The sequence below is a fragment of the Oryzias latipes genome, chromosome 24, assembly GCF_002234675.1.
Source record: "Oryzias latipes chromosome 24, ASM223467v1".
NCBI classification, from domain to species: domain Eukaryota; kingdom Metazoa; phylum Chordata; class Actinopteri; order Beloniformes; family Adrianichthyidae; genus Oryzias; species Oryzias latipes.
The window spans coordinates 23,016,441-23,029,857 of NC_019882.2; the positions used below are offsets into that span (position 1 = coordinate 23,016,441).

At 38.4% G+C, this 13,417-nt stretch overlaps 1 protein-coding gene across 1 annotated transcript; it reads right to left on the reverse strand.

Moving 5' to 3' along the window:
* Positions 1–304: 304 nt before the first annotated feature.
* Positions 305–11,947, reverse strand: LOC105357406 (photoreceptor outer segment membrane glycoprotein 2-like). The gene is made up of 3 exons (XM_023953269.1): positions 10,790–11,947; positions 1,528–1,774; positions 305–653 (listed from the first exon to the last, which is right to left on the reverse strand). Exons 1-3 carry the CDS (start codon positions 11,368–11,370, stop codon positions 399–401), a joined length of 1,083 nt encoding a protein of 360 aa, XP_023809037.1. The 5' UTR covers positions 11,371–11,947; the 3' UTR covers positions 305–398.
* Between the last annotated feature and the right edge of the window lie 1,470 nt (positions 11,948–13,417).

Consider the following 13,417-nt stretch of genomic DNA (forward strand, 5'->3'; position numbering starts at 1 on the left):
CTTTAAACACTTCTGATTGGTCAGACTGATGACATGTGATTAAGCCTTCAAGAATGATTGGTGGAGTCGTGGAGACAGTAAAAGCTGCGGGACTTTTCAGAAAACAGTTATAGCTGCAGGTAAATCGCGGTGCCGTCATTCTTATCAAAATGTCTTTAATAGAATCAGTTAAACACAAAGAAATAAGTATTTTATGATCTTTCATATTCCTAACTACTCAGTGTTTTATCAGGACCTGTTTGGATGAACAAAGAGCTGATATCCTGGAGATGGTTAATGTTTTTAGATCAGTTAATGAGGGCAATTTTCCACGGCACACTTGACCATCTCCCACGGCACACTAGTGTGCCGCGGCACACTGGTTGAAAAACACTGGTCTATAGGACGCAAACTCAGAGCTAGCCCATCCTTTGGACTTGGACTTGGTCTGACTGAATTTCCTGTTCTGCCATCACCGCTGGAACATTGATGTTTGGGTCATTGTCCACCTGGTAACATTTCCCCAGGTTTTTAATGATGTTAAAGTTGGAACGCGCCGTTTCTGCTAAACTGTTCTCCAGAATCCAACCCTCTGACTCTGATTCAGGGTCACCCAGGCGAATAACATTCTCCATGGCCGTCTGCAGGTACCGGACGCCAGTCAGAACCAGCAACTGAAATGAAATAAAAAAATGTTAGTATGAAGTCTGGCACTGAGCCTAATCATGAGTAGATCAGGGCTCAGCACATCCGAACCTGAGTAAATCTCTAAAACAGTACTAATTCTGATCTTAGTGAGTCTAATATTGGTGATTTTGTGATCTTGGCATGACCTTAACTTAGTAAGTCCTGCCCTCAGTGACTCCCAATATGGGAATCCCTAAGACCAGTTACATCTGGATCATGGACTCTGTTCTCAGTAAATATTTTACTTCAGTACAACCCCCAACCTTAGTTAATCATTGTCTTCAGTTATCTACTGGTTCTTTGAGTCAAGATCTGAGTGAGATTCAGAGCTGCACAAGTCTTTATACCCAACGAGCCCCTGACCTTATCAAGTCTTAACTTTTTAAGTCGCAGTGTCTCTCTGATCTCATCGCTTTTTTAGCGGATTTCTGGTCCTGATGAATTTCAGATTTTGGTGTGTCCCTGACATCGACAAATTTCTAAATTTAGTGAGTTCCTGAAGACAACGATTTAAGAAAAAAAATATATATATATTCCAGTGAATCCGAAGATGGACTTGTGACTTGGTTAGGGGTGCCCTGCCTTCGCCCAACAGCAGCTGGGATAAGCTCCAGCAACCCTTCATCCTCTTAGGGGTCACAGAGTTGCTGGAGTAAACCAGAAACCCTGTAAAACCTAAAGGGATGAAGGATGATGATGATGGATGGATGGATAGATGGATATTCTACTGAGTTCTTCATCTCAAGGAGTCTCTGATCTCAGAAAGTCCCTGACCTTAATCTCAACGGGAGCTGCTGTGGCTTCTATCAGGCTTTTTAATTGTGGTTTTAATCTGGACTATGCTGAGAGTGTTAAAGTCACCTCAAAAAGCCAGATGAGGAGCACAATTAGGCTGATGGACTGCATGATACCAGTGTAGTGGTCCAGCAGTGCCTGCCGGCAGCCCTTCCTCCACAGGTTCAGGTGCTGACTCTGCTGGTCGAAGTTGAAGTGAGCCAAGGGTCTGCTGAGCTGCTGCTGGATGCACGGCCGAGGGGAGAGGGGGCTGCAGCAACTAAAGGGAACGCTGTCCATCAGGAACTTCCCTTCAACATTGTTCCTCAGACGACTGTAACAGGGAAGGGGGCAGAAAACGGAAAGTTAGCTGTAGTAACAAAAACTCTGAGAACTGCTGTTAGTGCCACGCCTTCACCATCATTTCAATTACACTGTAAAAAGAAAAAAGTTGATCCAACTTAATTGAATCACTTCAATTGGTAACACCTAATTGAATTAAGTTTATTCAACTAAAATTGTTATGGCTAACCAACTTAATTTGATATGTTGATCTAACTTAAAGAAAATATGGTAACGCTTTCTTTTACAGTACAGTACTTACAGTGTACTTAAGTGGTATTTACATGGTACTTATAGTGTAACTACTGGGTACTTTCAGGGTACTTACATGGTACTTTTTATGGAATTTACTGGGTACTTACAGTGTGTTTACATGGTACTTTCTATGGGACTTTACTGGGTACTTACATGGTACTTTTTGTGTCTACTCTGTACTTACATGGTACTTACTGTGTATTTATATGGTACTATTTGGTTCATACCTATGTGGTACATACTGGGTATTTATAATATTCCTACTGGGTATTTACATGTTGTGCAAAGGTGTCTTTTATGGTACTTACCACATGTAAGAACAAGGTAAGTACAAATAAAGTACCTTGACCTTTAGGTCTGCACTCGCTGCATGTTTCATGGTATTTACCATGAATTTACCACAGAAACTACCCCTTAAGTACACTGAAACTGTAACTGTAAAAGAAAGTCAGCCCTATTTCCACTCTATTACATGGTACTTTCATTACTAAATACTGGATATGTTCACTTGAATATTACTTGGTACTTACCCCTTAAGTACACTGAAACTGTAACTGTAAAAGAAAGTCAGCCCTATTTCCACTCTATTACATGGTACTTTCATTACTAAATACTGGATATGTTCACTTGAATATTACTTGGTACTTACCCCTTAAGTACAATGAAACTGTAACTGTAAAAGAAAGTCAGCCCTATTTCCACTCTATTACATGGTACTTTCAGTAGTAAATGCTGGGTATGTTCACTTGAATATTACTTGGTACTTAACCCTTAAGTACAATGAAACTGTAACTGTAAAAGAAAGTCAGCCCTATTTCCACTCTATTACATGGTACTTTCAGTAGTAAATGCTGGGTATGTACACGTATTACCTTCCTGTGCAGTGTACATACACACTTGGTCTTCTGACCTCACCACATGAGACAATGCTAACTTGTTGGTAAGGGTAAAGTAACTACATTGTAAAAAAATATACTGGCCTGATTACTTCTTGTAACATGAAGCAAGTTTAAAGAGAAACAAGACAGCAGTGAAAACAACAATCTTTAATATGATACGTGTCTGCAGCATACAAAGTGTCATCACAATGAAATAGGTTTTAAGTACAAAACAGTTCAAAGGAGAATTCTAAAAAACACATTGGCCTGAGGGTCGTGCTTTTTGTCCATCAAAATTCTTTCAGCAGAGTTTGGTAACGGTGCAGGACTTCTTCAGGGTTTGTAACTGCAAGAAAATTCACAATATGAGCTAAAATGAACATAAAAAGCATAACGACTTTGATGAAATACAAAATATATTTTACTTATTTAATCATTTCTGTAATGAGTTTGATAAATCTCTATGAATTTTTTTATCGCTTTGACTGTAATGCTTGAAATTAATCAAGTATCCTCATTTAAAAACATGATAATACATTATTCAAAACTTAACTTTTTTTAAATATTGTTCTAAAAATGAACTTGTTTTAATATATATTATATAATGTCAGGAAAATATGTAAAACAACAAGGCAAAATATTTACTTTTAATACTAAAAACACCCCAAGTGTGTGTTTTTGTTAAATAGGTCGGGGCAAGTAAAGTTGCAAATTCCCAGCGCACTTGAATGCAGCACAACTACCCCCAAAGTGAACGTGCAGATCCGGAGAGCCTCGAGGCGCGCGCAACAGTTTGAATTTCTCTTCATCTGGCAGGTAAACCAGTGTTTTTTTTTCTAAATATTGGATAAATTACATGTAAATATTTAAACTGATCAAACTTTATAAAGAAGCTAACTTCGTGATTTCAAGCCACTATCTCTGTGTTTGAAACGTGACGTAAGAGCATGTCTACCTTACTGCAATAATTTCAGTTATTTCATGTATACATTTTCAAAGTTTGTAATGAAAATCTACAAACATTGTTGTTACTTACCAGGAGAGGGGCACCTGTAAAACAAGCACGTAGCCTAAATGATAACGTCTGTTGTTCTGTGCTCGTTTGACTGAGAGCACGTCTTTCTGGGAAAAACAATGAAAGGCGTTTATTTAAAATAATGATGACGTACTTCCGTCTTTTTACCGCTTTAGATCAGCTATGGTGAAGAAGACATTCCAGACGAATCCACAGGAGAGTAAGCAAAAGTAAGTTAAATCCACCAAGTGGACATATTATTTACATTAATGAAGAGTTTAACTGCCTTTTCCCCATTTTCTTTTCTTTTGCCGTTTTTATTTTATTTTTATTTATTTTCAAATATGATAGAGACAACAATACCACCCAACACAGTGAATGTAACTGTTTGAAAATTAAAACATATTTTTGTGAATAACTGTGTTGAATTTGAAATCGCCTATTTATTTCTTTTTTCCTTTTCTTTTACCCTGCAATGTTTTTCATGCTAATGCAAATTGTAGGTGCGAATAATATTTATAAAGAAGAAATACACACAGTAATTGCCAATTAAAACATTGCTTTTGTCATTCTTTGTCTAAACAAATTAGATTTTTTTATGGCAATATTGATTTTTTTTCTTTGATTTCTTTTTTGTTGTTCTTGTTTATGTAACTAAAATATAAAGTTGTGAATAATTTATTATCATGTTCATAAATGAGGATAATTGATTAATTTCAAGCATTACAGTCAAAGCGATAAAGAATTCACAGAAATTTATCAAACTCATTACAGAAATGATTAAATAAGTAAAATATATTTTGTATTTCATCAAAGTCGTTATGCTTTTTATGTTCATTTTAGCTCATATTGTGAATTTTCTTGCAGTTACAAACCCTGAAGAAGTCCTGCACCGTTACCAAACTCTGCTGAAAGAATTTTGATGGACAAAAAGCACGACCCTCAGGCCAATGTGTTTTTTAGAATTCTCCTTTGAACTGTTTTGTACTTAAAACCTATTTCATTGTGATGACACTTTGTATGCTGCAGACACGTATCATATTAAAGATTGTTGTTTTCACTGCTGTCTTGTTTCTCTTTAAACTTGCCTCATGTTACAAGAAGTAATCAGGCCAGTATATTTTTTTTACAATGTAGTTACTTTACCCTTACCAACAAGTTAGCATTATCTCATTTGGTGAGGTCTGAAGACCAAGTGTGTATGTACACTGCACAGGAAGGTAATACGTGTACATACCCAGCATTTACTACTGAAAGTACCATGTAATAGAGTGGAAATAGGGCTGACTTTCTTTTACAGTTACAGTTTCATTGTACTTAAGGGTTAAGTACCAAGTAATATTCAAGTGAACATACCCAGCATTTACTACTGAAAGTACCATGTAATAGAGTGGAAATAGGGCTGACTTTCTTTTACAGTTACAGTTTCATTGTACTTAAGGGGTAAGTACCAAGTAATATTCAAGTGAACATATCCAGTATTTAGTAATGAAAGTACCATGTAACAGAGTGGAAATAGGGCTGACTTTCTTTTACAGTTACAGTTTCAGTGTACTTAAGGGGTAGTTTCTGTGGTAAATTCATGGTAAATACCATGAAACATGCAGCGAGTGCAGACCTAAAGGTCAAGGTACTTTATTTGTACTTACCTTGTTCTTACATGTGGTAAGTACCATAAAAGACACCTTTGCACAACATGTAAATACCCAGTAGGAATATTATAAATACCCAGTATGTACCACATAGGTATGAACCAAATAGTACCATATAAATACACAGTAAGTACCATGTAAGTACAGAGTAGACACAAAAAGTACCATGTAAGTACCCAGTAAAGTCCCATAGAAAGTACCATGTAAACACACTGTAAGTACCCAGTAAATTCCATAAAAAGTACCATGTAAGTACCCTGAAAGTACCCAGTAGTTACACTATAAGTACCATGTAAATACCACTTAAGTACACTGTAAGTACTGTACTGTAAAAGAAAGCGTTACCGAAAATATTTTTTAATTTTGTTTATACATTTTAAATTGACTCATTTTTCTAGAGTTTCCACCATCGGGCCTGATAATTTTCATATCAAAGACATGACTGACCTAGCAATGTCTTGCATTTCAAGGCAGGAGCTCACATGTTGCAAACTCCGTCTTTAATATTTGGTACACAGTACCAAATATTAAAGACGGAGTTGGTTGGTCATCATCCTCTACCAAACTCTAACTCATGGTGCAGAAAAAAGTAAACATAACAGTTTAAATCACTAGTTCAGAGTAAAACAGCTACACAACAAACCCATGGACAAAAACTCACACTTAAACTCCAATCTGCCCAGATAGGCAAAGAAAATGGTATCCCATAATTCCTTGCGCTGCCTTACATTATGACATCATTACGCATTGACAGCTTCACGCCAAAGTTACACCAACGTAGCTTGAATTAAGTTGATTGAAAGTAAAATAACTATGTCAGACAACTACTAGTTATTTTTAAGTTGAATGAACTCAAAAAAATGATTTATTTTCACCAAACGAAATAATTAAGTTAGTAAAAAAGTGCATCTTACCAACTACAGCCCAAATACTCTTTTTAGAGTGCTGCAGGTCTGATTCCTCAAAAGTCTTGGACCCGGTCTCTCTAATCTTTTGCAATATTTTCCTCTTTTGATAATCATGTTTTGCCCAGATAATGAATCAATAGTCATACAACCAAGATGTAATACCTTTTAAATTGCCTATTTTTATACAAAGTAATTCATTCCTTTAGGAATTGTAACACTTTACATAAGTGTTGCTTTTAAGTTCAGCATCTGTATACATAGAACAAAACGATCTGAAGTCAAAATATTTGAAAAAAGGGAAACCAAAACCAAATAGAGAACCTGAGACCTGTGTGCATAAGACATCCCATCTGGAAAAAAACAGACAAGAGCTTCCCTGCCCAGCCTGAAAGAAAAAACAGGACTAGGCACACTTATTAGAAACACAAAATATGAAATTGAAGTCTTTGGGTTTATGAGCCCCAATGATACGTTTGTCTTTGTTATCTAGTTAAAAAAATACAAAAAGGCTTCAAATCTCTGAGAAGTAGAGAACAAATGTTTGTGGCTTTTCTTGATGCATTAATGCTTTATCCTCTCACACACTTAGAACATTTACGTGGTAAAATAGTTAGCAATCCCTTACACTTCTCTGTTAAAGCAGAACCGTGTGTTTCTGTTGATGGTGGAATAAAACGTTTACCAGTAAAACGGCTACTTTTGGCCCGAACACAAACAGGTTAACTGGAATCAGTAGAAGCTGACCTGAAGCTGCTGGTTAATCTTTTGATCTCAGTATTTTACGTGCAGTGGCCTCAATTTGAACATCCTTACTGTCAGGCACCCCCCTTCACACACAAACACACAGAAAACAGAGAAAGCAACACAAATAAAACTGAAATACTAAGTTCTAAAGCAACCCAAACTAATCTTAAAACATTTTATCAAAAACACTCAAAACAACGTGGGTGTAAGAGAGGTCAGACAAAAAATTTAGGGATAAGAAAGGAGTTCCCCAAGGTTCCATTCTGGGACATTTCTATGGGGTTAGAGATCTGTCAAACAGAAACATATTTATAAAATCAAAATTCAGCACAAATCAATATTTTGTGCATAACTTAGCGACAAAGTAGGAATAAAAAATTTAGTTTTGCGTTCAACATGTTTGTTTTGAATCCCACTTTCTCCTGTCTTGAATACAAAATTTCCTGTTAACTTATTGTCGAAAATACACCACGGGGTCACAAAAAATAAAAAATACACCACAGGGTCACAAAAAATAAAAAATACACCACAGGGTCACAAAAAATAAAAAAATACACCACGGGGTCACAAAAAATAAAAAATACACCACAGGGTCACAAAAAAATAAAAAAATACACCACAGGGTCACAAAAAATAAAAAAATACACCACGGGGTCACAAAAAATAAAAAATACACCACAGGGTCACAAAAAAATAAAAAAATACACCACGGGGTCACAAAAAATAAAAAATACACCACAGGGTCACAAAAAAATAAAAAAATACACCACAGGGTCACAAAAAATAAAAAAATACACCACGGGGTCACAAAAAATAAAAAATACACCACAGGGTCACAAAAAATATAAAATACACCACAGGGTCACAAAAAATATAAAATACACCACAGGGTCACAGGCATATACATCGAGTTCCAAAACCTCGACACAGCATGGTGAGTATGTGTATTTGAGCTCATTCATTAAACTAAAATAGCATAGAACTTGTTAGAATGTTATTGATCACATAGTGGGGAAAGTAACTTGTCACCATAGCTCTGTTGAATTAAAAAACTAATAATAATAACTGCGATCTCCAGCCGCATTTCATTGTGTTCAGATAACAGTAGCCAATTGTGTAAACAGGACACCAGCGGAACGTTTCAGACCAGTGGACAAAAGAGCAGCAGACATTCCTCTTATGAGGTGTAAAAAGTCCATGTTCGTCAAAAAAAGAGATGATAATAAGAGAACGATGAAACAAAACAACAAAAATGCTCGAGCAGGCAAAATGCAAAAAACATTCACACCTAAGAGACAATCAAGTTATCAATCAACCTCTGAAACATACTACTGGACTGTGGGAGGAAGCTAGAGAAAACCCACATATGCATAAAAATATGCAGAGTCCACACAGAAAGGAACCCGCTGGGATTCGGATCTGCTGTACCTTTCATCATTCTGTCCCAAAATCCTCCACCCCAGCCCTTCATGAAGAAGATGGACACCACTGCAGCAACAGCAGACAGCAGAGCGGCTGTCTGCTGAACTCTGACCCTAACTGTGGTTCTGGATTCCAACAGACTAAATGAGCAGGCAGCGCTGCAAGGATGCAAGGCTTTCATTGTGGCTGCTGAATCAAAGCTTATGGGTGTTTCTGTTTCTATTTGTATTTAATTATTCCATGAAAATGACTTTGAATCTCCTCTAAAGCTTGAAAAGGGGATGTTTTATTTTTTGTGTTTTTTTCAGCAAGATTAACAAGTACATTTTAACTCAGATAGAAGAACTTGTAATTAGATAAAATATCTAATAAAGAAAAGTTTCATCAGCAAAACCCCTTTTATGAAATGAAAATGAAAATTTTCAATATTTGTCTACCATAAGAACCCAGACCAGTTTTTTCTTAAATATAAAATTATGTGTATTTTACCACAAACCAAGTGGACCACAGAACATATTTCTGATACACCAATGTCACTGTGGGTTCTTATGGGTTAAGAACCACTTTCTAAAAATAAGTCATTCTAACTCAGTGAAAAACAACCTGTCAGATCATCATGATCCTGTTTCTTGTGTAAGAAGATATAGTTATATGTTGTAGTTTTCGCCATCTTTAATGGATTTTTGAATGCTTTTGTTCAGCAGGACTGACTAAAATGATAAAGGAGGGCCAATTTTCTGCAGCTCAACCAGGAAAAAACTGAAATTTTAGTTATTGGTCCTGAAGCCAAGAGGGAGAAACAGTTTCTGAAGCTACAGGAACTTTCCTTAAGTCATTCGGAAGCAGTCAGAAACCTGGGTGTTATTTTTGACTCTAAGCTAACTTTTATCCCCCATATAAAACAGGTGGTTAAAACTGGTTTTTATCATCTCAAAAATCTGGCTAGAGTCCGCCCACTACTCTCTCTTGCTAATATGGAGATGCTAATGCATGCTTTTATCATGAGTAAAATTGATTACTGTAACGCCCTGCTTGCTGGTCTTCCAAAAACAAATATTAGGAACCTTCAGCTTCTCCAGAATTCTGCTGCACGAGTTCTTACAAAGACCAGGAGGCGGGCTCACATCACCCCAATTTTAAAATCCCTGCATTGGCTCCCCATATGCTTCAGGATTGATTTTAAGATACTTTTAACAGTTTTTAAATGTCTTAACGGTCTTGCGCCTTCTTATTTATCAGATCTTTTAGTAAGATATGAACCCTCGCGGACCCTGAGATCCTCTGGCACTGGTCTGTTAACCATTCCAACTGTAAAAACTAAAACCTATGGAGAAGCTGCATTTCAGCACTATGGTCCCCGCTTATGGAACAGTCTGCCAGAGGGCCTGAGAGCCGCAGAGAGCATTGATACTTTTAAGAAAAGGCTCAAGACCCATCTTTTTAACCTGGCTTTTAGCTAATTTTTATTTATTATTTATTTATTTTACTACTTTTATTTATTTATTGTTATTTATCTATATGTATTTTCTATTTTTATTTTATTTCTTTATCCATTTTATCTTGTTTTATGAACTTGAACCTGATTTTTAACGTGTTATTTTAATTTACCTTATTTCAATGTTTTATCGTTTTTATCAATATGTTTACTTTTTGATTCTCAATTTTTATTCATTTTTATTTCCGGTGCTTCCTCAGCTGGAACCTCTCCCTCTGGGACGGCTGCTGTTCAGCCGCTGCGGCTCTGGGTGGGGACCTGCATCACCGCTTAGCTGTGGTGGAGCGGTCCCCGCCTGTGATGTTGCATTTGGCTGTCTATGCGGCTGTTCACAGGGGGGGAGGTTCCAATTACTAGCGTTTCCCGCATCATGTTTTTGTGCTCAGCATATGTTTTACAGCCTATTTTTCATTGTCATTTTCCATCAGTTAGAGAGTGGGAGGTGTGAAAGGCGTGGGGGGCTAGGTACGGGGAGGGGGGCCCTATTATTTATTTATTTATTTATTAATGCTTGCTTGTTTTTATATTTTGTTGTTTTAATGTAAAGCACTTTGTGTTATATTTTTATATGAAAAGTGCTTTATAAATAAAGTTTGATTTGATTTGATTTGATTCTCGGCAGCACCATGTCAACTTACTCCACCACAGCCATACTTCTCAGGTCCAGGTAGCGACTGCTGATCCACTGGACCTGGAACCAGTCCTGATAGCCAGTGTTTCCACAGCACTGAAATTGGATCTGTAGCAGGTCCAGAGTCCTCTTTAGGTAACAGCGTCCAGGTGTGTCTGTGTCCTTGTAGTAGCGCATGGAGTGCCTCAGACCCAGGAACAGGGACTCCTCCAGCTGGCTGCGGATGCTGTAGCACATGAGCGCCCCAGCCAGGATGCAGGCAGTGAAGAAGAAAGTGCAGATGACATACGGCATCATCACTAGCTTCCAACGCAGGAACTTATTGGTGTCGGCGCAGTCCAGGCAAATCTTACCCCCAAGGAAGTTGATGCCACATGCAGCCAGACCAGTGGTGATCAGCATGTGCGGCACAAATAGCACCCCCTGCTCTGACATCACTTCCTGCCATGTCTGGATCTCCACTTTGAGAAACAAACCCATACCCAAGAGGATGGCTCCAGTCACCACAGAGATCCAGTTGAGCAGCCAAAGCAGCTCAGCTAACTTTTCCCTCTCCGCCTTGGTGAAGTTTACCTTGCCAACACTCATGACGGTCCAAGCTTCTCTGTAGGACTCAAGTCCAAGGAGAGGTGGCCATGGTCAAAACAGCAGCTCCTCAGGGAACAGTACTCCTCCTGACCTTTAGGTAAATCATTGCAGAAACCAACAGATTCTCCACAAACCTAAATCCAAGTTTTCATTGTCTGCAGGCAGTTTGCTTCAGTCTCATGAAAGGTTTGGATCCATCCTTGACATATCAACTCTTGAAAATCTTCTGTGACCCACTTTAGCTTTCCACACAATAATCCCATCAAATCCAAGACTCGGCTCAGTGAAGCTGCAGATCCTGATCACTCATAAGCTTACATCAGAGTTTAGCTTTGGTAGAAGCATTTTTCAAAGAGGGGCTGCTGGACATCCGAGGAAGAGGATCTGCTGCTGGACAGACAAAGAAAAGGAGTTGCTGCTAGACAGACGAGGAAGAGGAGTTGCTGCTGGGAGGGTGTCATAATGAGCTTAAGAAAGTATTTTAGTCGCTCAGCTTTACGGCACAGTCTTCCTCTGCTCAAAGTAAGAAGCAGAACTGCAGTTCATTCTAGGCTCTTTCTTTAGTCAAGTGGAGCAAAAATATATTCAGTCAGCCACCTATTGTGCAAGTTCTCCCAGTTAAAAAGATGAGAGAGGCCTGTAATTTTTTATCATACGTTAACTTCAACTATGAGAGACAAAATGAGAAAGAATTCCAGAAAATCACATTGTCTGATTTTTACAGAATTGTTTTGCAAATTATGGTGGACAGTAAGTATTTGGTCACCTGCGAACAAGCAAAATATCTGGCTCTTACAGACCTGTAACTTCTCCTGTAAGAGGATCCTCTGTCCTCTACTCTGTACTGTATTAACGGAACCAGTTTGAACTTTTATTTATATAAAAGACACCTCAAACACTCACACTCCAAACCAAGACCAAAGAGCTGTCTAAGAACACCAAAAACCAAACTGTTGACCTGCAGCAGGCTGGAAGACTGAATCTGCAATACATAAACAGCTTGGTGTGAAGAAATCAACTGTGGGAGCAATTATTAGGAAATGGAAGACATCCAAGACCACTGAGAATCTCCCTCCATCTGGGGGTCCCTCCAAGATCTCACCCCATGGGGTCAAAATGATCACAAGAACTGTGAGCATAAGTCCCAAAACCACATGGGGGACCTAGTGAATGACCTGCAGAGAGCTGGGACCAAAGTATCAAAGGCTACCATCAGTAACACACTACACCACCAGGGACTCAAACCCTGCAGTGCTGATGATCCAGAAGAGGATTGGGAGAATGTCCCATGGTAAGAACTATACTGGTCGTGTTTGGAGGATGAGGAATGGTGAGCAGCATCCAAAGAACACCATATCTATTGTAAAGCATGGGGGTGGGAATATCATGCTTTGGGGCTGTTTTTCACCAAAGGGACCAGGACGACTGATCCGTGTAGAGGAAAGAATGAATGGGCCCCTGTATAGTCAGTGAAAACCTCCTTCCATCAGCAAGGGCATTAAAGATGAAACGTGGCTGGCTCTTTCAGCATGACAACCATCACCATCTGATTTTATTGTTCCCACATAAATTCTGATGGTGGGAGTTGAATCTTTGTCTTTCTGAAGGAGGCAGTGCAGGAAGACTGAGGCAGAGTCTGTAATCCGAATAGGAAGTAGAACATTGAAGTTGTAGTTCCACGAGGCCAAGTTTGTAGTAAAAACAGGAAACAACAGCTGTTGCACACTGAGAAATTCACAATGACTTGATTGAAGTGGTGCACTGGATCAATAAAATAGGACATTCATTGGAGAAAGGTCGTGGACAAAACTTGGTTGAAGACAGAAGTAACAGAAACATGGACTGGGACTCAGCCAGGTCAGAAACATGAACTTGACAAGACTTGAAGATGCTGAACCTTGTAGACAAGCCTCTACGTACTGGTAAGGAGATGCTGGAGTGGAGGAGGATTTGCAGGGGAACATTGATGAGAAGAATGAGCTTTTCTGTGCTTACTGAGGGATGGCAGGTGCACATGATAGTTTTGCCAGTATTTATTTTCATTTTA